At 38.9% G+C, this 25,078-nt stretch overlaps 1 protein-coding gene across 2 annotated transcripts in view; it reads left to right on the plus strand.

Annotated features, from left to right (window-relative positions):
* Positions 1-25,078, plus strand: part of LOC135703276 (rho GTPase-activating protein gacI-like) — a 109,564-nt gene that overhangs the window by 50,243 nt on the left and 34,243 nt on the right. For both annotated transcript variants that reach the window (XM_065224440.1, XM_065224439.1), the window contains 2 exons: positions 16,954-17,201; positions 17,268-17,443. In XM_065224440.1, the coding sequence (XP_065080512.1) occupies positions 16,954-17,201; positions 17,268-17,443 (424 nt within the window). The remainder of the gene's footprint in view (positions 1-16,953; positions 17,202-17,267; positions 17,444-25,078) is intronic.

Below are 25,078 nucleotides of genomic sequence, written 5' to 3' on the forward strand. Positions count from 1 at the left end.
CCGACGCCGGGATGTTCTTCTCTGATCACGTCTTACTTCGGAAGGGAAGTAAAGCTGTTGGTCCCCGGTTCATGAGTTGATGGGTCGATAGGTAGGGTCCAGGTGTGGGAGCTGCCTTCTTGGTGTCGGTAGCATTGTTGCTCAGCACGGAAAACAAGATCGACGGAAAATAAATCAAGGAAAAAATAAACAAATCCTAGAAAAAATTAACAAATCAAGGTAAAAAACAGTTTACTGGAGTTTTGCCTGGATTATAGATCATTCTCGTGATCCGTGAGCATATTAAATTGATTGCTCAAATTAATTGCATCAGAGGGGGGATCAAGAGATTTCCCTTTTACTTTGCGCCATGGCAGAAGAAAGTTTCCCCAAGCCTACTTCCAAACAGATTGCTATAAGAATTTTCCAAATCAATATCCGAGCAAGATTACCTCGGGTAGGGTCCAAACAAGGACCGAAGAGAAATAAGAATAGAACATGGTAGAAAATTTGCAGGTAATATTTAGCACTGCGAATTGCTGTTTAAATTTGTTGTAGCTTTAGTTAACAGTAACACTTCCTTCAGCAAAATTTATTTTAAGTTTTCTTTATTAGAGTAGCTTTCAGCCTGAGGCTGGCTCACCTCCGTTCCTTCAGCAAAAAACAAATAGATTCGCACGGCAAGAGAGCACAATGCGGACTGAACATTAGAAACTTCAATTTGAGCTCATCACTGCACATAAGACTGAGGCAAAATTTGAAATTTTCGCTTCACAGTGCTCAAACGGTTCCAAATTGGGCCCTGATTAGCCTCCCAGAACTTGAACTCATTTAGTGGGAAACTGACTGGGCACAAACCATTTGAAATTTATATGGGAAAACAAAACTTTTTGTTCATTGTCTTCTAGCCTTTTACATATTGTACTGTTAACAAATTCTATTGCTATTCTTATGGGAATTTTTATCAGTTATAACTTTGCAGAAAACCGTTTTTCAGCGAAACGTCAAATGAAATAGTTATTAATTGTTTAAGAGATTGATAATCATGGCAAGATTAAGCAACTGTATTGTGGGCAACACTGTATTCTGCAGTGTGACATAGTAGCCATGATTTTTGTCCTCTATTCTACGTGCCATAAACACCAATGCACACTTGGCCAGAAATACAATCTAGCGGAGCAAAATTAATAACTCCGAAACGAAGAATTTCCGTCACTTGGTGTCTTCGGCAAAGTTTCTCATCATAATAAGAACCATCTTTTGACATAAACAAATAGTTCAAAACTCTTCCTCAAAGATGGCGCCACAATCTAACTTCTTTCTCTGACGATTTGGAGACTTGATGTCTTCGGCAAAGTTGTTTGCCTTGACAAAATAAACAACTCTTTTGAAGACGTAAAATTTCCGCAGCCTACTGATTCCGAGTTATATGGAGTTAAAGAAAAAAAAAGTGGAAAATATGCTTTTTTCTTTCTGTTTTGGTTTTTTTGCTTACAACCATAAAATTTTATATTTTTCTCTTACGCAAATGCATTGAATAAATAACTTTTGTGAAGAAAAATACTGATTTAAGCTTAAAACCTTTAAGATATTGTTGAAAAACCGAAAAAAAACAACAATTTTTGAACTTTAATATTTTCCAAAGCGCAAAAAATTGCAACCTGACATTTTCAGCAAAAAATAAGCAATACTCGATAAACAAAATATCAAAATTTGAGAGAGGTATATTTTGGTGTTTTTTTTAATTTCATCATTTTAGTGGAGCATGTATTTTTTTATAACTTTTTTTAATGCATTAAAACGGCGTTTTGAAGACTTGACGACATTGGCAAAGTTGTTTATCTTGATAAAATAAACAACTCTTCTGAAAAAGTCAAAACTTTATTTTTGTCAAGGCAAACAACTTTGCCGAAGACATCAAGTCTCCACATCGTCAGAGAAAGAAGTTAGATTTTGGCACCATCTTTGTGGAAGAGTTTTGAACTATTTGTTTATGTCAATAGATGGTTCTTATTATGATGAGAAACTTTGCCGAAAACACCAAGTGACATAAATTCTTCGTTTCGGAGTTATTAATTTTGCTCTGCTAGATTGGATTTCTGGCCCAGTGTGCAATGTTGCCTGCTGAACAGTTGATTGAGCATAATCATAATTATAATTTTTGTTCCTTACATTTGATCGAAAAATGGTCTTCAAAAAAGTTGTAGCTGAGCAAATTTTCAACAAGTTCAGCTATCGTTTTCTAAAGTAAAGTGAACTGGTGAATTTTGAGATACATAACCGAAATTATGGTTTCTCCATAGTACTTCCCATATAAAAATCATGGCTACTATGTCACACTGCAAGATACAGTGTTGCTCACAAAACAGCTGCTTGATCATGCCATAAGATCATCAATCTCTTAAACAATTAATAACTACATTCAAAGTGTTTTTATGTTACTTCATACGCGAAGTTAGCGATTTTCAGAGTTGGTTGGAAATGCTAACATGAAGCTTTAGTGTGATAATTTATTAGCTAGAGAATGATCTTTAGAAGAGGGTAGGTGGATAGTTCCGTTAGAGTACGGCAGTATGAAAATTGAATAGAATCTGAAAATGAGCGAAGGGCCACACTAAAGCTTCATGTTAGCATTTCCAACCAACTCCAATTAATAACTATTTTATTTGACGTTTGGCTCAATAACTATATTCTGCTAAGTTGTAGCTGAGAAAATTGACCATAAGTATAGCTTTTGAATTTTTGAACAGTGCAATATGGAAAAAGGTAAGAAGACAATGAACAAAAAGTTTGGACTTCCCATAGTAATTTCCATATAAACTTCAAATGGTTTGTGCCAAGTCAGTTTCTTATCAAAAAAGTTCAAATTTTGAGAGACTTATCAGGACCCGGTTTGGAACCGTTTGAGCACTGTGGAGCGAAAATTTCAAAATTTGCATCAGTCTAATACGCACACTCGGATTAACTAAAAAATGCGCTTAGTTTTGAATCTTTAAATCCAAGGACCGGATTTCTTCATCTACTTTTAAGACACAATGTTTGGCACATTCAGGTCTTGTCTGGTTTTTCATACATGCGAAAACACCTTCATCGGGATTCATTAGCTGTATAGAATAGTCCACGGGCCGGGTACGAGTATTTTTTCCAAACACATTGAGGTTCGGACAAAGCAAGACCGCGGGCCGGATCGGAACTCTAATCCGATGGATGCAGCATCTCTACTGACTAGACTATTGGGAGGTCCCGTATGACATAAAAAACTGACAATATCCTCGCAAATTATCGTTCCTAAAATATATTTCCCTTCAGCATAGGCGAAGGCTACATTCACTCATGTCGTACTTGAGCACTTAGTCATGCACAAAAATAAATCGCTGTGCAAAAATATGTTTAACGACCGAGCAATGAAGTGCTATGCTTCGCACCATGCTCCTTTCGTCCGCTCTGCTGCTGCATGAGCAATTTCAGTGTTCGCAAGTTCCTAGACCTACACACTCCATTAGGTTACACAAATGCATATAAATAATATTACACCAAGGATGCAAGTAGACCACCCATCAAAGCTGATGCTAAACAGTGAAACTGAACGCCACCCGGCATTTTCCTCATTTGAAAAATCCATCGCCAAAAATTAGGCTCAACAAATTGAATCAATTTCACATTGGTCATTGCCCGAGGAATCGCTTCCTCTTTCTGCGGACAAATAAAAAAAAAAATAAACATCCATTTAGGAAATAGACTGATAAACCCATTTACCCCAACCGTACGAAAAAATGGTGCATTGTGCCAAGAAATTAGAAATCGATTTCGCTGCTGTTCACAATTCACGATTACCGAATGCACGCAGATCAGCTGAGATCAACTTCTTCATCGAACGAAAGTGTTGCTCAATCGCTTTCATTATCGCGTTTATTTGGATGTTGCAGGACGGGACGGGAGTGCGGAGAGCGGTGGGTGAATTACCGAATGAATATTCGATCGAAAGGTGCTGCTATTAGGTGAAGATATTGGCCCCTTTCGGTTAGTGGAGCTTTGAAGTTATTCAAAGTGGAATTGCGCCCAATGATGGCAGATAATTAGCAACTTGCTTACGATACTAGAAGCGATATAATAATCTCGAGAAGATATGCCTAGTTAAAGCATGATTGCCGTTATTTACACGTGGATGGTGATAGAGTTGCTTAGGATTGCGGTTAATTGATTCGCTTTTAAATCGAACGAGTTACCGAGACACAGCATGGTGTAACAAGCAAATATTTTCTAAAATTTGTTTCTCGCCAACGTCGTGCTGTTTGTTCGCACAAATCCAAAGCAGGGCTCCAAAAAATAATTAGATTGTTGGTACTGGTCCAACTGGTCGCTGATCATTATTGTTGCACCAGTTGTAGTGAGTCATACTAGTGAAACGAAATGTAGGGCATCTATCGCCTTCTCTTTGCTCCTATTCTACGGCGGAGACTGCGGCCGATGACCTTGAAAAATACAACGATAATAAGAGACCCGAATTTGGGTCCGTTTCAGTTAATAACCGAATGGATTTGAATGTCGGTCTGAAATAGATTGTTGATGTCTTTTTTGGTTCGATGGATGTTTGGTTCGATGGTGGGCATTTTTTGGTCGGAGCGCACTGTTAAGCAGCGAAATGATGATCCACTTCGAAACGGGTATTAAGCACTGCTGCAGCCCATTAGACAGGCTAGAAATGAGTGGTTAGCAGTTCGTAGGAGGTCGATTGGGGCTTTATTGGACAAATTTTGGTTGGTGATTTTTGTTTTGATTGTCTCAATCGTGGCTTGTTGCTGACTTGGCATCTGCTGTGTTCAACCGGATTCGTTTTAAAATTTGTGTTGGTATCTCTTGGAAATGTTCCTGTATGCCAGCATTTGTGGTTTTAAGCGAAAATATGGTCTATTGTACTTAAATTACCAATGAAATGCTAGATGCATCGGCGCAATTCGACCAATATACTCATATTAGTAGTGATGGATCAACCTGATAATATGATTATGGGTCATTAAAGCCACATTTGAAATATCAGTATTTTTTCTTCATACGTTAGTATTTTGCAATAAAAAATACACAAAATAATGATAATAAATCTTAACGTTTCATGTATTTTTAAGTTAAAATTTTCAAGCGACACTGGTGGTGTAGTGGTAAGCGTGTTTACCTCTCACCCCAGCAGGCCTGGGTTCAATCCCAGTCGGCGCCGCCGGAATGTTCTGAGGCATAACATCTCTAATCACGCCTTCCTTCGGAATGGAAGAAAGGCCGTTGGTCCCCGGTTCATGAGTTGATGGGTCATGGGAGCTGCCTCCCTGGCGTCGGTAGCATTGGTGCTCAGCACGGAAAACAAGATCAAGGGAAAAAAAAGTCAAAGTTTTCGAAATTTGTGTTCAGGATTTTGAAAAAACTTTATCTGTGCCTGAATTGGCAACTTTTTTCTATAGAATTTCTGGATTTCTTCGCAACAAAATGGAACATGTAACAAAATTATGAAAGATTTTGAACGTTAATAACTCAGCTGCTCCTGGACCAATTTGAATGATTTTGTCACCAATCGATCAGAAATATTTTCTACGCATCTGATAAAATTAAGACTTTTTCATTTTTCAAAATGTTACTATTGAAAATTGCACGAATGTGCACTTGTTTCTATGATAGTTAAAATTATCACCGATTTCCTACGAAAAGCGATTTCCCTAACACAGATTTCAAAGTTGAATTCCATCAGGTCTCCCCAAACGGTGCTTATTCAATCACCGCGTGGTTAGTGATGGTGTTCTCCAGTACACAACGAAAGGCTCCCCGAAAGCAGCTAGCTATCAAGGCTGACCTCAACCGCTGATCGGATTCAGTTCCAATCACCGTGTGTGGTGATGTCTGGTTGTCGGCATCAGCAGCAGCAGCAGTGCTTTGGACGCGTGGCGTTCAACATTGTTCTCCAGTGCACAACGAAAGGCTGCCTGCAAGCAGCGAGCTGCAGCCCATAGAAGGAGGAAGAAGCCGCACCGCTATTGATCGGAAGCAGTCGCTCTTCATGAGTCGCTGTGGGTCATCTATGTCAAGCGCGTCATACTAAAGAGTATAAACAGAGAGAAACCCGCTCAAATTCCTATTCCTTCATAAAACACAAGCTCCTGCTGCAGTTAACAAATAAGATTTACTATATCAGGCATAACATTTGATAACGGCACAAAAGCATTTGTAAACAAACTTTCTATGGCCCTTTACTCGCGAACCAAAGTACGCCCACGCAAACCAACAACATCATCGGATAGGGGCAACTATCATCTTTTCGAAAGTGGTATTGGTTTGCGTGGCCAAAGTACGCGTGTAAAGGGCCTTAGAAAGTTGGTTTACAAATGCTGTTGTGCCGTTATCAAATGTTATGCCTGATATTATATAAGACCATGTAGTCCTACTTCACTATTGCGTACAACCCCATAGGACTGTCCCTTTTAATATTTTTAGAATATTATTTCACAGATAGACTGACATACAAATTTCCAAAACGAAAATAATTCTCTAGAAGAGCAACTTGAAGTTTTTCGCTCATTCTTTCTAGAATTGTTCATTCCGACTCAATTTCGGCAAAAGTAGATTTACTCTAAAGTGAGTTAAATTTTCCGAGTAAGTATAGGAGTATACTAATAGACTGAGTGAAACCCCAATCGGTTTTCCTCATATTCGATTAGTTTTTTTTTAGATTTTTTTTTTTTACTATTGAATAATCCACTTTTTCTGAAATTGAAGCTACTCGGCTCAGTTTTGAGTCCGTCTGAATGACCGTGTAGCAACTTGATACAAGAAGCTTATTTCTGCAAGCTAATCCTCCTTCTTTCCGGAGGCTTATTCTACTATCTACACCCAACCGCGAAATGTAAGATTATATTACAGATTTGCATAAAAAATATGCAGCATTTCCACGTCATGAAGAGATTCTGTAATTTGGCCACCGGAATGTATCTTTTGTTTTTTTTTCCTAAATATTCCTTACGTTCACAGGTAAGGATTATTCTTACCCATTAGCATATCCAATCTATGCAATCCTAGAGTACGGCAAAATAGTTTTTACAGATACATTCATGAGAGGAATCATCCACCATAATTATCTAGTAAATTAAATATACTTGCGGGTGATTTTAACATTAATTGGCATGATACTAGCAATTCGATCCATCTGAAGCAATTAGCTGATTTCTTTAATTTAAAACAATTAGTAAGTGAATGTACGCGTATTTCCCGGCACAGTAGAACTTTGATTGACCATGTTTATTCTAATTTTGATTCTGTCAGTTCAGTTACTCAAGCTGATTTGAAAATAACCGATCATGAAACTTTAGTAATTAATTTCTTAGACAGTGTTAACGATAACGATAATTTTGTAAAATTGAAGTGCTGGAGGAAATATTCGAAGCAAGCTGTTTCGAATCTTGTTGAGAGAAGCGTGGATTTTCCATTAGTTACCGGAACTTTAGATGAAGATGCAGCTGTTCTTACTAACGTTTTGAAAACTTGTACCAATAAATTAGTTGAACAAAAGTTTGTTTCTTTGAAAAACTCGAACAGCTGGTACAATTTGGATCTTTTGCGTCTTAAACGTAAGAGGGACAAATGGTACAAAAAGTTTTGTAGATCTAATAATGATAATCATTGGAATAGGTACACGGTCGTGCGTAATAAATATTCACAATCGATTAAGAAAACTCGATGTGAATATATTCAGAGGAAAATTGATCAGCATCAAAACAACAGCAAAGAGTTATGGAAAATTTTGAAATCTTTGATGAAGCCTAGTAATTGTAAATCGCGGACCATAACTTTTGATGGCATATTAGAACAGTCAGAACAAGTAATTGCTTCTAAGTTTAATGGCTATTTCGTCGAGAGCGTTTCACTGATCAATCAATCTATTGAACTGATCAATGAACCGGACGAAATAAAGGGTGTCCACGATGAAATTGCCACACTATGAAATTCCTCTAACTTTTTAACCGTTGGGTAGAATTTAATGAAAATTTGGGTGGATTTAGTTCATAGTGCATTATTTACATCCTGCAAGTTTTAAAGTCCTGTGATCAAAACTCGTGGAAATGGAGTCGAAAGAACAGCTCGTGCGTGATAAAATCTTGCGCATTCATCACGAGAACAAGGATCTCTCGCATCGTTCCTTCGCTAAAACGTTGGGAATCGCGAATTCCACGGTGTCGCGAGTGATTAAGCGGTTCGAGGAACGGTTGACCACCGATCGGAAGCCCAGAAGTGAAGGAAAAAGTATTCCGTACAACACCAAAAATCACAACCGCGTAGTTGGGGCCTTCAACCGAAATCCGAACGCCTCCGTTAGGGATGTGGCTAAGAAGCTGCACCTAAGCCGAAGTTTTGTCCAGAAGGCCAAAACTAAGGCTGGGCTTCGAACGTTCAAGGTACAAAAGGCCCCTAATCGCGACGAGAAGCAGAACAAGTCCGCCAAAACCCGTGCCAGGAAGTTGTACCTCAACATGCTGACGAAAGTTGAATGCTGCATCATGGACGACGAAACATATGTGAAGGCCGACTTCAAACAGATCCCCGGCAACCTGTTTTTCACGGCCAAGGATAAGTTCAGTGTTCCGGAACATGTCCGCACTCAGAAGATGTCCAAATTTGCGAAGAAATTCCTAGTTTGGCAAGCCATCTGCACGTGCGGGAAGCGGAGTGCACCTTTCGTGACCCAGGACACGATGAACGGACAGGTGTACATAAAAGAGTGCCTCCAGAAGCGGCTGCTTCCTCTCCTGAAGGCCCACAACGTCCCAACAATCTTCTGGCCGGATTTGGCCTCATGCCACTACTCCAAGGACGTGCTGAAGTGGTATGCGGACAATAAGGTTAATTTCGTGCCGAAAATGTTCAACCCTCCCAACACTCCGGAGCTCCACCCCATCGAGAAGTACTGGGCGATTATGAAGCAGCACCTTCTTAAACGACCTAAGGTAGTGAAGACAGTCGAGGAACTGAAGAAAGTATGGGTTTACATGCAAAAAACGGTTGATTCACAGGTTGTGCAGAATCTTATGGCCGGGGTTAAGGCCAAGGTGCGGGCATTTGCGTATGGACTGTAAATAAAATACGAGTAAAATGGTAAAATGAAGTTTAATAGTTATTTCTCAATCCCTGAAAATTTGATGGCAATCGGATGAAAACTCGAATTTTGCGAATCAATTTTGTGTGTGGCAATTTCATCGTGGACACCCTTTAAAACAGCCGATTAATAGTAATTTTAGATTTAATGGTTTTCACCCAATTACATTAGATGAACTTAAAAATATTTGCTTTTCATTAGGAAAAACGGCTGGAGTAGATAATGTTAATGCTAGAGTTATTCAAGATTGCTTTCATGTCATTCGACACACTCTGCGGGACCTTATTAATCAATCATTGCAATCTGGGCACGTGCCGTATATTTGGAAAGAATCTTTAGTTGTTCCTATACAAAAAGTTGCTGGGACGATTAAAGCCGAAGAGTTTCGTCCCATCAACATGTTGCACACATTAGAGAAAATTTTGGAACTTGTTGTAAAAGGCCAGCTGTTAGAATATTTAAATAGTAACTGTTTGTTGATACCGGAACAATCGGGATACCGGGAAGGCCATTCTTGTGAAACCGCGTTAAACTTAGTGTTAGCTAAATGGAAAGAAAATTTGGAGCATAAAGATACGATTGTTGCTGTGTTTTTGGATCTAAAACGCGCTTTTGAGACAATTTCTAGGCCCTTATTGTTGAGAACAATCAAGCGCTTTGGAATTTCGGGTTCTGCATACAAATGGTTTGAAAGCTATTTATCTGACAGAACACAAAGGACTGTTTTTAATGATTTTGTATCTTGTCCCGTTGACAATGACCTTGGAGTGCCTCAGGGAAGTGTTTTAGGGCCCCTTTTATTTATTATGTATATTAATGACATGCGACGAGTTTTACGGTTTTGTGATATTAATCTTTTTGCTGACGATACTGTGTTATTCATTGCAGCTAAAGATTTAGAAGAAGCCGTTTCACGCTTGAATGAAGATTTGCGTTCTCTAAGTAGATGGTTGAAGTATAAACAATTGGAATTGAATATAAGTAAAACTAAATTCATGGTAATTTCGCGGAATCGTGTAGATGATGATGTCTCTGTTGTTATTGATGATGAGACACTTGATCGCGTTCAGGAAATTAAATATCTTGGCGTGATTATTGATGACAAACTCAAGTTCAATTCTCATATTGACAATGTCATCAAGAAAATTGCCAAGAAGTATGGAATCCTATGTCGCTTGAAAAACGATTTAACTATTGGTAGTAAAATACAGTTATACAAATCAATCATCTCCCCTCATCTAGACTTTTGCCCTTCCATTTTATTTTTGGCCAATGAAACACAAATATCGAGATTACAGCGTTTGCAGAATAAAGTAATGCGTTTGATTTTAAGATGTAATAGATTCACTTCCTCAACTTTTATGCTGGACGCTTTGCAATGGCTGTCAGTGAAGCAAAGAATTGTGTTTTTGACTATGGTGTTCATTTTTAAAGTAGTTAACGGTTTGCTGCCTCGATATTTGTGTGATCGGATTGAAAGAGGAAGTGATTTTCATAGATATAACACTAGAAACGCGGATGAAGTAAGAACACCACATCTTTTGAATAATGCTTCACAAAATTCATTATTTTTCAAAGGTATAAATGTTTTCAATTCGATGCCTAGACACATCAAGCGTGCAACTACACTTACAGAATTCAAGAGACGCTGCATTTCACATGTAAAAGCTGTTTATTGAGCAGTTAAATTTTTATGAATGGATAAATCATGTATCTTGACAAAGTTATCTCAAACGGATTATTTTGTATGGAGACTGTCATATAGACATTTTAGTAATTGGTGTAGCATATACAAAAAACTACATTGTTTGCCTCGATGGTGATGATGGATTTTTAGTTTTTTGATTTTGTAGTAGTAATAGTAAAAATAGCTTTGAGTAGTCTACGATGGTTTGAGCCTCGCGCGCGGAATACAGGTATAAATGACTAATACGTGGAAATTGTGGCAAAAGCCTTGAATTAGTAAAGGGTTGGCTGGAAGTCGTTTCCTTGGATATAGTCCTGGCACTGCGGAAGCTTAAACGTGTAAATCCCAGGTCACGTGTAAATGGAAGTATTGTCGAGGACTATACTTGGACTTTTGATAACTAGTTACACCTTTGAATGTTTTTGGTTGATGCCTATAGCATATTTAACAGGACATTTATATCTGTAATTGTAACCAGCTCGATTTTGTTTGCAAACCTGGTTAAAATGTTTATATTTAATTATCTTAAAGATAACTCGTCCAGCTCAAACCTTTGTAGGGGTAAGAGGTGGGACCATCATCATCATCATCATCACATTCATAGACTATTGTAAAAATTTGGCTGTCAAACATCATCACATCAGGGAACTATAATTTTAGAAGTCAAGAGCAATTCATTTGATTTCAGTAAACTGCATAACATTTCGGAGATCTTCGTAAAAGTTCAAGAACTGCAACTTCATAGATCTTCAGGATACTTCGTAGAATATTAGACAACTTCGTGGAAGTTAAGGGAAGTACGTTGACATTATGGAAATTTAAATAGGAGTTCAGTTAACTTTGAGAAAGCGCGGTGAACTTTGTACAACTTCAGTGAACTTCGTAGAAGTGCAGAGAAGTTTGTTTAAGGTAAGCGTGACTGCCTCTCACTCAAAAGGCATACAATTTTTGATCACGCGTTCCTTCGGAAGTGAAGTAAAGCCGTTGGTTCCCGGTTCATGAGTTGATGGCTCGATAGGTAGGGTCCAAGTGTGGTAGCTGCTTCCCTGGCATCGGTAGCATCGGTACTCAGCACGGAAAACAAGATCGACGGAATACAAATCAAGGAAAAAACAGTTTGTTGAACTTCAGCAAATTTTATAGAAATTTAGCGAACTTTAGAAAATTTTCGAGAATCTTGTAGAAACTCGGGGAACATCATTGAGCTTCAGGATTTTTTCTGTAATTCTTTCGAACTTCGTAAAATTCCAGCAACTTTACCGATGTTCAGGAGACAGCGTAGTCATTCAGGAAATTTAAGAGAAAATCGGAGAACTTCATGAAGCTTCCGAGAATGTCGTAGACAGCTTTGTTAAAATTCAGGAAAACTTTATTGAAGTGGGAACTTCAGTTTGAGGAACTTTGTTGAAGTTTAGCTAACCTTGTTTCATTTCAGGAAACTTCATAAACATGTTCCAGGACTTTCTCCTAATTACAGGGTATTTCGTTAATGATTTTTGTTCGTTTAAGAAATTCCGTAGAAGTTCAGGAAACTTCGCAGAAAAGCTTCAAACGTGAAGTTAATTTTGTAGAAGGGAATTTTTTTAAAGATCAAGCAACTTCGAAAAACTTCGGCAAACTTTGTAGAAGTTCAGGAAGTTTCCTATATGCTCAGAACATTGTTTAGATTCTCAGAAATTCATCAAACTTCTTAGAACATTAAGGATCTTCGTATCAGTTTAGGGAGCTTCGTTTCAGGAAAATTCCTAGAAAAAATCAGGTTCTTCCCGGAAGTTTGAAGAAGTTGATAGATGTTATGAGACCGAATAAAAAAATATGGATCTTAAGAAGTTAAGACATTTTTTGAGGTTATGGGAACTTTGTACATGATAACAGAACATTTGTTCAAAAAATTAAAAGTTGTAAGCTATAGCAACATATTTGAAGTACTGGGAACTTCGTAGAAGTTGACGAAAAATCTCAGGAGTTCGTCGAACATTCCACATATTCAAAGAACTTTATAGAGGCTTTGAGTTCATTCAACTGAGTTTAAGTTCAAGAAACTTCTTGAAAGTACAGGAATCTTTGTAGAAGTTCAGGAAGTGTCGCTGAATGTTAGATGACTTTGTGAATTTTCACGGATTTTCGATGAGATATCAGTGAAGTTCTTTGCATATTATTCAAGACATTTCAAGTTGATCAAGTAATGTTCTGAAGAATTGAAACTGTTCAAAAAATTAAATGTCGTCTTTTAGATATCCTTCCAAACAGAAGTTTGATTGGAAAGTACTTGAAGTAAATACAGCTGATCGGAGATTTAAAGCCCTCTGGATGTTTCAAGCCTTCAGATTGATCAATTATTATTCTTAAGATATTCAACTGTTCATAACATTCAAATTACGTCTCCAGATAGTCTCTCTAGATTGCTGGTTGATCAGAGATTAGTAAATTAAGGTTGATCAGGAAGATCGGAAGATCCTAAATTGGTCAAAACTTCAACAGGATCTCTCCAGATGGCAGGTCGGTCCGGAAGTATTTAAAAGATCTCCAGTTGATCAATGATTTCAATTAGGTCCTCTGGATATTTTTCAAAGCTTCAGGTTGATCAAGCATTATTGTGAAGATATTCTTCCAAAATGCACGTTGATAAAGAAGTATTCAACAGATATCCAGCTAATTGCAGATTTCAGTGAAGTCCTGTGAATATTCAAGTGAATCATGTTTTATTCTGAAATATCTGATTTTGGTTACATGATTCATATTAGACATTTTCATTATTTATCAAAAATGTTCATATGCCAGCTTAAGAAGTCTTCTTCAGATTCATCATGCCTTCAAACAACTTCACAAATCTTGAAAAGTCTGCAAAATGTACGCATGCAAAAAAAACCTTCACAAAATTTTAACTGTCAGCTAAATGAAAACATATCTTAAAATCTGGTGTCCCTGGTATTGAAAAAATCTTTTATTTTATTATTCGTTCGAAGGAGATGAACAGTGAAAAAAGAAATCAAATATGCATTGCAGAACATCGTTAAAAAATAATTAGAAAAATACGACTCTTAAAATAATCTTTATTCACTGCCCAGGATCCCGGGATCTCCCGGGATTTCAAATAAATATTTCCCGAATCTCGGGATGGTGGGTACCCCCGGGAAACGGAAGCTCTAATTGCAAGAACTGCCATTTGTTGTATGAAACATATGCAGAGGATGTAATAAATCCAACCTTACATTGAGTGTAAGAGAAATTTGTAGTAGACCACATGAATTTACTAAATTGCCTCTCCATATAATTCTGTGTTAAATTCCTACGGAATGTTTCCATGGAAATCGCTTGATGTACCCTCCAGACTTCCAGACACCTTCGAATTTTCTTGGAATTTGTTTCAGCATTGCCTTGGAATATTTATCAGGATTTCCCTAAAATTCTCCCAGAACTTTTTTAAAGTTTTCTTCTCTGAATTATTGTCTGAATCCCTTTAAAATAGCATAAAAATTCCCTTGATATTCCCTTAAAATCAACCTCTTCAGAATTTCTTTTAAATCATCCTAAAAATTCCCTTCAAAACACTAGCCAGACTGAGCAGTTATAACATGTTTAGACCTATCTCGATTGCATTTTTCTTGAGTATTAGAAGATGTTATGACTCTGTAGTTTCTTGAATCCTGGTGAATGTGGTCGTCTTAGTGGAATACCTGTATAAAGCGAGAGAGAGAGAGAGAGAGAGAGAGAGAGAGAGAGAGAGAGAGAGAGAGAGAGAGAGAGAGAGAGAGAGAGAGAGAGAGAGAGAGAGAGAGAGAGAATTAGTAATTTCCATTTAATTCCACTACCTTATTTGCTTATGCTTGACATATACGCGTATTTCGTCTGCAATGTGTAGACTAGCATTGAGCGATCTTGAGGCAAGAATCGATCTTAGTGAATCGATTTTTTTTTTAAATAAACGATTCACCTATTTAATCAATCATTTTGAATCGATTTAATTTTCAAAATGACAAAAAATGTTTCAAGTATAGCGGATCACAGGAAAGTTGGTGAAGATTAACGCCAAGTTCAGTTTAAAGTTGATATTACGTTACATTAGCTATCTTGTTATGACATGCCTGTTTTCTCGCTTTAGTCGTGGGCGGTGAAAGCAAACAAATGGAGATGTCCATAGAGATAAAGCTGACGATCAGATTCAGCTTGTCAAATGGAACCATGGGCGAAATTATCTTTTTACACGAATCCCGTTCAGATGATCGCTACATATGGGATTGCGGAGGAGGATTCTTTGTTCCTAAAGTTCAAGGCAGAGGAAGCGGTGCTTCATTGCTTGTTGCATAACCGGAAGCCTGCGGGGGACAACGTCCAATACGTGCGAGTGTATGATCTTCCTCCGAGGTTCCGGACTGCGATCTAGCGTTGGTGCTCGGGAAATACTGTTTGTGGTTATGTGAAGCGTGTCATTCGAGAGAAATTCCCTGCGGACTTGGGTCTCGACATATACATATGTGGACGTTAAAAAGGAAATTTCCAACTCAATGTATTTTCTCAACCGGAAGGGGAACATATTTTAAGAGATCAAACATTTGTGTTTCTTTGGTATGGCGGGGCATCGGTTGAATTCCTGTCCCAAGCGGAAGGACCGGAAGCAGCCAGTTAAACAACAACAAGGAGACGAAAACCAACAACCGAAGTACCAGCCGTATGCTGGTGTAGTGACTAGAGGTGCATCGTCAATAGACAACGGCACAGAGGAACAGCGGCTATGAGACAATGGCTCTTTTTGTATCTTCATAGATCTCAACCAACAGTAGAGATCGATTGAACCAATTCGTACACTGGTGTTGTTTTTCAAAGCAGTCTACACCTTAGTTGACTCAAATCAATTACTACCGAAATTTGTTAGGCGAATTACTTAGTTTTAAGTATAGTGTTTCATTAATTAGGGCAATAGTTGTTCGATGAATTACATTAAACTGGGGTCTACAGAGGACTTAGGGACTAGGTTCGTTTGACAATTTTAATAAACTTTGGTAGAGCTAAGTGTATGAAGGAAGCTTAATAAGACTTATAAGGTATTGAGGTACAGAGAGCATCTCCATAATTGTTAAGGGGTCGGGGCAGATTACCAGAACTTTGAACTAATTCGATCGTCTCCTCTTGCTCTAGGTTCTTTGGTTGCTGACATAGTCCATATTACTCGGCTTAGAAATTTTGTTCTAGTAGTCCTTCGTGCTAACTTCATTCCAGATCTTGTTAGCTTTCATGAACTTGCTATAGATGTCCTCTTAGCATTTCTTGCGGTCGATATTTTCTGGATTTCTACTCGTTTTTTCATAGTCGGGGTAATCATGGTTAGTAGCTCTAATATATGAAATTGGCCCAAAAATCCATAAGTTTAGGAACACATGTCATCATCCCTTGCTTATCCCATGAAACCTCCATTCTCCAATTATATTTTGAACACCTAGAAACCCCGTTCCCTTCTACAACCCACTGGAAATTTGGCAATGCCAACGCCAACGCCAGCCAGAATTAGCAATTCCAAAACAACCCTCATTATCGTGCACTTGGCTTTTGCATTCTAATTACGTTTTGCTCAATTTGGAACACCTAACTTGACTCATCGTCTGCAGTCTGGTTGAATAAAAACAAAGCTTCGCATAAATACACTTTCAAACCTGCTGGTAGGTACAGCCGCGGCATCCGTCATCATGGTCGTCATCGTCGTCGCTTCCATTCGAATCACCTTCATCATCTTCCGTTCATTCCCGGGCATGTGTGCATGTCAGACGGTCTTCTTCCAGATCTCCTCCATCCACTGCCGTCACCACCTTCCATTCAAATCGAGCTATTACACTGCATCTCATTACATTCTCTGTAGTGTGAGCGAGGCACGCGTTTCATGTGTTTTACTCTGATGTGCATGCATTCATATGAATTATTTTTAACGGTAGCGCCTCAGTGAACTGCGTTCCAGCTGTATAGACAAACAGCATCAGCTGCAAATCAAGATCAAATCGGTCTCGGACGTAGGAAGGTTCTGGGCAATGGGAGCGATCCATCGGGCGTTATATTTTCTGAACTCCTAGCTTCGCCGGTGGCCTGTCAGTGCATGACGAAAATAGCACCATCCCACAATCCATTCTTGAGCACTGTTTTTAACTGCTTGTTTTGTTCTGCTCTCTTCCAGATCCAACAAAGCGGAGAAAAATGCAGACGGTTTACAGGAAATCGAACGGGAGGTCGACCGGTACAAAGACATTCTTCAGAACCTCAACAAACGGATAGCGACGACCGTGGCCGCTGGCCAACCCCAGGATGCTGCCGCCAAAGAGAAACGGGTTCGCAAGGTTCCGGAGTTTCAGCTCGGTCAGCTGATGGAAGATTCGGTTAAGGACCTACCGGCCGGATTGCTGCGGGATGTGCTCGATAGAAGCGGTATGTTTGCACCATCTGTCTTTAGTCCTGACCCCTTGTCAATTAATCGGGTGATTCTATTTTTAGCCCGCCTGGAAAAGACCATCGCGTCGGAAATCATCATCAATGAGGTCAGCATAGAGAATTCGGTCAGCAAAAATCTGAACGATATCATCGAGCGGCACCTGGCAACGATCCAGAAGCAGAAACGCACCGTCAGCAAATGTCACCAGGAGTACGAAGCCACAAGGCAAAAGTATGATGTAAGTATGATGCCGTCCGGGTCCGAGTCTAACGCAATCGTGATGAGTTCATTACGGGCGATGATTCATGTGGAACTGGCTTTTGGAACCTTCCGATAAAGCGGCTATAGCTGCGGGGAGTTTAATCACTCGGACTCCTCATCGGGTTGTTATTACTAAAACTGGCTGCCAGCTAGTAGAAGGTTGTTGTTGTTCCTACAACTACATCATCGCTATTATACATGTTTATCGCTGCGGTGTGGTGGGTTTCAATGTTTTTGAAATGGCTTTCTGCTGTGTTATTGCTTATGGAAAATGCTAAGCGTGTGCAAATCTCGCAACTCAATGAATGGCGAATGATTCATAGATGATGCTTGGTGGCGGTGTTTGGAGAAAGAGGTTATCTGGGATGCATTGTTTGGATTTTGCAGTACAATGAACTTGACATTCTTATTTCAGTAATATGGATTGTTCAATGAGGTTTAAATCAATTATCATTGTAACCAAACGGTATTTTCTTGATTGACGACTAATAGATAAATAAATCAAAATTTACTGTTATGTATCTTATTTTTATTACTACAGTTGATTTCGGTTTGTTTACACAGAAATACTGAGAGCATAACACTGTTGAATCAAACGTAACATAAATCTTGCTTTCAATTATATCAATTTGGATACTGATTTTACATTCATAATATTTAACGGCGCAAATAGCTAGCATTCGTGCTTCTCACGTTTAAAACACTACATAATGAAGGTTAATTTGATATCAGACTTATTTCTCGACTTAATATCGGTTTGTTTTCATTTTGTTAACCGACTTTGCTCGGGTAGTAAATAATAGCTATCTACATTTTCAGCTTAATTCAAAATATCCACATTAGACATTATTAAGGATTTTTTTAATTGCGCGAAATTAGGACTTAGGTGCATTGCACTTAAGGTAATTATTTTTGTTAAACACAGTATGATTTTCAATTTTTTAACATCGACAACCCCGGAGAATTGAAGATTATGATGATCTATAGTTGTATTTTATTGTGTTAAATACCAAGTGCATATCGTTCTGAGAATATTTTCTACAAGTTCAAACATAGGGGACGGCCTCGTCACACGCCAAATTCAAGTCCTTGGGTACGAAAGTGACCCCGTTGGCTTCGTACCACTCCAGGATAACATTTGAATAGTGGCACGAAGCTAGATCCGGCCAGAAGATCGTAGGGTCCTCTTGTTACTTCAACAGAGGAAGCAGACGCTTCTGTAGACACTTCTTTAGGTAGATCTTCCCGTTTACAGTACCGGTAGTGACGAACGGCGCAAACTTTGGAAGTTTCTGCTTCCTTACTTCCTCCGGAACATCAAACTTGTGCTGGGAGGTCAAGAACAGTAGCCCCGGAAGCTGCCGGAAGTCCGCCTTGACGTAAGTCTCATCATCCATGATGAGACAATGAGGCTTCCTCAGCATATTGGTGTACAGTTTCCGGGCCCGTGACTTTCCCACCGTATTTTGCCATTCGTCACGATTTGGAACCTTCTGCACTTTGTACATATGCAGCCCCTCCCGATTCTTGGCTCTCTGAACGAAAGGCTTGGACAGATTCAACTTTTTGGCCACATCCCTGATCACTAATACAACATCCATTCGGACCGCATTTCTCCTTCCGATCGATGCTCAGAGTTTCGTACATTTAATCACACGACTCACTGTCGACTGCACGATTCCGAGTTGTTTTCCGATGTCCCAATGAGAGAGTTGAGGATTTTCCAGGTGCTTGCGCAAAATCAATTCGCGACGTTGCTTTTCGGGTGACGCCATTTTTTCCAACTTTCGAAAAAATGACAGCGATAAAAATACAGTGTAAACAATATACTCTAAACTGCTTCTACCCAAAATTTCAAGAGAAAATACCCAATGGGTAATTTTCTACAGCGTTTTTTCCGTGATGCAATTTGATGTGGGACACCCTTTAACTCAAATATTTGATCAAATGGACCTCTTTTGAATAAGGCCTGTACTCGAAAAAAAAAAATGCACCCGACAAAAGTGTTCGCCAAAAATTTATTTTAAGTCGGATTTTCTTGAAACTTTCAGGGAATGAACTGATACATATGGATTATGTTTCGGCATAATTACTTTATTCAATTTCCTTTCCATCGCTGAAAGCCCGCACCTTTCCCTTAAGACCGCTCATTACATTTTGTGCAATGGTGGAGCCGACCTTTTTGGTCACTTTCATCAATTCTTTCTTCAACTCCAGCTCGTTCTTAAACACCTTGGACGATTTTCGAACTCTGGCCTTAATTATGGCCGAAAATCTTTCCACCGGATGAATCCCTGTTGAATTTGGGGGCTTAGCGGTTTTTGGTACAAAAACAACGTTATTGTCTCTGTACCAATCCAACGTCGATCGCTCGTAATGGCATGATGCCAGGTCCGGCCAAAATAATGTCTCGCCTGGAGGCACTCGGTGCGGTAAATTCCGCAGTTGATGGTACCCTTTGTGATGTACGGTTTACTCAGTTACGCATTGGCATATGGCCTGCCAGAGAAGTATTTTTGGCGAATTTGTCCACTTTCTTCTTCCTTATGTCTTCCGGAACATCAAACCGTGATTTGGCAACGTAGAACTCCAGCCCCGGTATCTGCTTTGCGTCTGCCTTGATGTAGGTTTCGTCATCCATAACCACATACATCGGTTTCGTTAACCACCCTCGATACAACTTCATTGCGCGGGATTTGGCCGCCGGGTTCGGTGCCTTCCGGACCTTGAATACACGAAGCCCAGCTCGTTTCATGGTTTGCTGAACGAACCAGGCAGAACACTTTGCCTTCAGAGCCGCGTCTCGTCGGATTACGCTTGAAATAATCCAACACCTTTCGGGCCTTCACAGGGTCAGCTGTCTTCAATTTTCTTCCACTTCCAGCCCGCCGCTCGGTCGTCTGGAACTCCTTGAACGATTTTACCACCCGAGACACAGTTGTATGGGTGATGCCCAGTTGTCTTCCGATCCATCTCATGGTCGCAGTCGGATTTTCCATTACGGCGCGCAAAATTCTCCGGCGATTTTCTTCTTGTTTCGATGACATCTCAATAACCACTGAACCGATTGTTATGAAATTTTGCACATGTAAACAATTCACTCCAAACTAGTTATACCCAGATTTTCATCAATTTTTATCCACGGATAAAAAAACACACGGATAAACATGGTGCATTTTTTCGAGTACAATCCTTACTTCCTGAAAACAATAAAATATGTAGTGGATTTTATTGATCTTTCAAAAATTCGTGACTATCAACGAAGTTCTTTAACATTATACCAAGTTACCAGACTGTCTACAGACCCAACTAACATTTTCAGCTTTGTAAGCCAACTTTTCCAGCGTTGTGCTGTAAAGTAGCTGCAGATACAGCTACAAGCAGAAGCTAGCAAACTGGTTTTGGAGAGCGTTTGCTCAACTTTTTCACAATCATTATTCAATGTGTCAGTACTACTGAATAACAGCAGCCAATAAACGCTAATGTCACGTCTATGCAAATATTAATCAACTTTTAAATTGTATGTATGTATGTATGTAAGTAGCCACCATCCTAGCTTGGGTCTTGCCCTGCATGCGGCTCCACTCAACAGCAAGATCAAATTCCGTCATCATTCTGAATTCAACATACTGCTGTATGAAGGGCCAAAAAGGGTTGGACGGGCCCGTAAGCAGAGGCACTTACGCGAAACCCGCGGGAATAAGAGAATCTCCTTCCAACAATATGATCCAACAAAATGAATAACGAAATTCGCAATACATGTTAAGCTTTCCACGGGATGGTTTGTTAAAGAAGAGCGCGTCAAATTCATTGCAACTGTTGGAGTGAAATGTAACTATCTAAAATGACAGTACACATTCCCTCCTAGACTCCGGTTGGCACTCCACTCCATTGTCCAGTTACAACTTCAATGATGCCCTGATGCTCCCTCCCCTCCCAGTATTTATTGTAATTTACATTATGAACTTATATATAATCATGTAATATATAATGTATATAAAATATGTAGTAGAATGAAAAATATAATAAAAAATAAAGATGTTTTACAAAATACAAATAACCTAGATTATTGGGTCCTATACACACACTTTTTGTTTTATGTGCCATGAAATGACATAATGCATAATTGTATGTTTTGAAAATATAATACTGAAGTATTGAATCAATAGACCGAAAATCGAGGTTATTTGGACATGAGATATTATATTTAAAAGGATACTACCAAACCGACCATCAAACGCACTGCCCACACAAGCAGACACGTCCCCTCGAAAATGCAATCGAGGAATGTACAAGAACAATCCTCAACTGGAACGTACTCACCAAATCAGTATATCCGGGAGCGCATTCCTGATGTCGTCAAACGGCAAAAGAAGGGAACTCGGTGAGAACATTTGTGATACGGAATTTTCACTGAAAACAACCGTGAATTTCACCATCTAACTGCGAAACACGTTCAGAAGCACTTTTGGTACAATTTCGATATCAATTTCTTTCGAAAATACTTAATTATTTTTTTTGCAAAAATTGTTGCAAGTGAACCAACATCAACACCGATCGTGCCAAGCTCTTTCACGCACCTTGCAGCGCGTATATGAAATGAAATTACAAATTATCACTCGCGATGCCACAAATATCTGGTCGGGGATTAAAAAAAATCAAACAACTCAGAAAGCGCCAAATCTTCTGACGCTTGCAAACATGATGAATCACGTTTTCTTTCTCGATTCTAAAACTTCCCAGAAAGCGAGAAAACCACCAATCACACACGTATAACCGCCCGGGAGGCAGAGTGCCAGCGCTAATCCGACAATTGCAGCCGAAAACTATGAAAGCGAACGCACGCACAAAACAGAGAACAAACTCAACCGTATCCAAAGGGGTTCCGTGCGCGACTGATTAATCAACTTTTAAATTGTAGTTGCAAAACAAAGCTAATAAAGTAAATATATTACTCATTAAATGGCTTCTACACAACCACTCTTGCTGAATAACATAAACATCACAAGTGCTTTTTCAACAACTAACAACCTGTACTCAGCTAATAAATGTACATTGTGAAAATTATTAGTTGGAGAGGTTCCTCTAATTCCACGAAATTTCTTGAACTCATACTCAGCTTCTTGAATTTAAACGAACCTTTCTAAGCCGGCTTCCAACCCCTTAAGCTTATCCGAAGTTGTGTTAGCCTCTATGAAGTTCCCTTCTGGAAGTTCAAACAACTTCAGCATAGTTCTCTAAAATCCTACGATTTTTCCATAGCTCATACAAAGTATCCCAAACATCTAGAAAGTTCACTGGACACAACTTCACTAAACTTCTAAGAAGTTCCCTGAATTTCTTCCAGGATCCATATTTCGTTCCAAAATCATTTAATTCTCCCAAGATCTCAGAACATCTAGGAACATCATAAAGACTCTCAAGCTTTTTTAGCTTATTCCTAAACCTTGGGGAAATTGATGTGAACATGAACATCACGACATGAAACTGTGCGGGTGGCCACCTTGCAAGGTGACCATTCACCAGAATTTCCTGGAGAACCCCGGGTGTTTAATGGCATCACCGGGAATACTTTGCACAATGAATTGGTATCGTCACTCTCACCGTTTATGCAACATGAAATGTTTGCAACACTTTTGTCTAGTTGTTTCTACAATTCTTTCACTTTTCAATGGAACACACTCTGACCGACTTTGACATTTTTGGGTGGTTTGTGTGGATCCCCTTATTCGTTATCTTTTTTACTTTGAGTAAAAATTAATATATTTTTTCTTCACGACCTTCCGATGACAATTTTTTGTAGTAGCATTAGTCTTAAATGCACGGAAACGTATTTATTTTTTTAATCGTAAATCTTCAGTAAATAAATAAATTCAGCCATATAATTTTAATATATCGATACATCAACTACTTAAAGAAGTGTCGTTAGACTTCAGCAGATTTTTTCCAACTTTCTCCGATTTCTGCTAACTTCCCTCAGGAGTTACTTCTTACTACCTCCGGAAGTTTCTTCCGATTTCCTTCGAATGATTCTTCAGGCATCCCCCTGAAGTTACTTACGACTTCTCCTGGAAGTTTTTCTGAATGTTTCCGGAATTTTCTTATATCTTTGCACGGAAGCTAATTCCAGTTTATTTATGACTTCGAGGTTCTTCTGAATTCTATCGAAAGATTCCTTTAGTTGCATCCTGATATATTCCGACTTTCTCCAAAAGTGCTTCTGGATTTCTCCTGAAGTTTCTTCCAACATCATCTGGCAGTTTCAAAGTTTTTTTTCCGGATTGGCACTGGAATATGCTTATGACTTCTCGGGGTAGCACCTTCCTGCGTACCCCAGAAGTCCTGCTGACTTGATCGGGAAGTGTATACCAACCTCCTCTGAAGATTTCTCTAAACGTTATCTGAAATTTTCTTCCGACTTGCTCTGATAGCACTTTCAGGCTGCCCCCGGAAATTCTTCCGATTTTTCCTGGATGTTTATATTCCGACATGTAAGTTTCAAGTTTCTTCTTACCTATCCGGAAAAAAAATCCGACTTCACTGGTTCTTTCCTACCACTCCAAAAAGCTTCCATAAGCTCACACTGGAAATTGAACTATACTAATAGTTCTTAGTTTAGAGTAATTTTCTTGGGAATAGTTTTCTGGTCGATGTTATCTTTTTATTGTCAACATATTCATTTACCATATACTTTTTAACTGTTTTCCAGTTTAAATTGAATTGGGAAAAATGATTTTGAATTAAATCAGCAAAAATTGTTTCCCAGGATGCTACTGATATTTCTATAAATTATGTTTTGTATCAAGTAATTTTCTCAAAATAGATGTAAATAAGCACAGTTAGAAATGATTTCTGAATAGTTATCCACTTGTATTTTAATATTAATGCTACAAATTTTATGTATTTAGCAGCTGTGTACAATTTTTTTTACTGTTTTCGGTACCGGGAAAATCATCTCGTAGGGAAAATGGATGTAATGTCAACCTAAATGTCACTAAATTTTCAATAGCGACCAAAAATATCCATTAGTACCGTCCCAATCACGCGTTCATCTAGATAAAACTGATAAATGGCAGTTTTTTAGCGATGGGTCCAATCTTAGATCCATAGGCCAACATTAGAGCCATTTCCCCTGTATACCGGGAAAATCCTAAATGGCTAACGGGTGGCCAACCCTGATCGTCCGCATTTCTCATACATAGTGTTTCCTACCCGGGACATCCCGGGGTATTTACCAAAACTTACGTTTCAAATCTGCCGAGACAACTGTAATTGACTTCTGTGGCAGCTGGAAAGTCCGGAAGACAATTTCAGGAGAAGCCAGAAGAACCTTAGAAAATACTTCCAGCCAGTTGAAAAAAAAAAAATCTTTCGTAGGAAATCTGGAGAAACTTCCAAAAGAAGTCGAAGTGAAACTTATAATGGATGTTGAAGAGGCTTCCTGTAGAGGACGGAAGCTGGAAGTTAGTTCAGAGGAAACTTCTTGGAGAAACCGGATAAATCTTCCGACAGGAAGTCAAAAGACAGACACTTCCGAGCGAGGTCAGAATGAATTTTGGGGAATGCCCAAGGGGTTGGTCACTCCGCACAGTGTGCCAAAAACAAGCATGGG

Source organism: Ochlerotatus camptorhynchus, unplaced genomic scaffold (genome assembly GCF_037179485.1).
Source record: "Ochlerotatus camptorhynchus isolate MF236.1 unplaced genomic scaffold, CSIRO-AGI_Acam_v1.1 ptg000211l, whole genome shotgun sequence".
NCBI lineage: Eukaryota > Metazoa > Arthropoda > Insecta > Diptera > Culicidae > Ochlerotatus > Ochlerotatus camptorhynchus.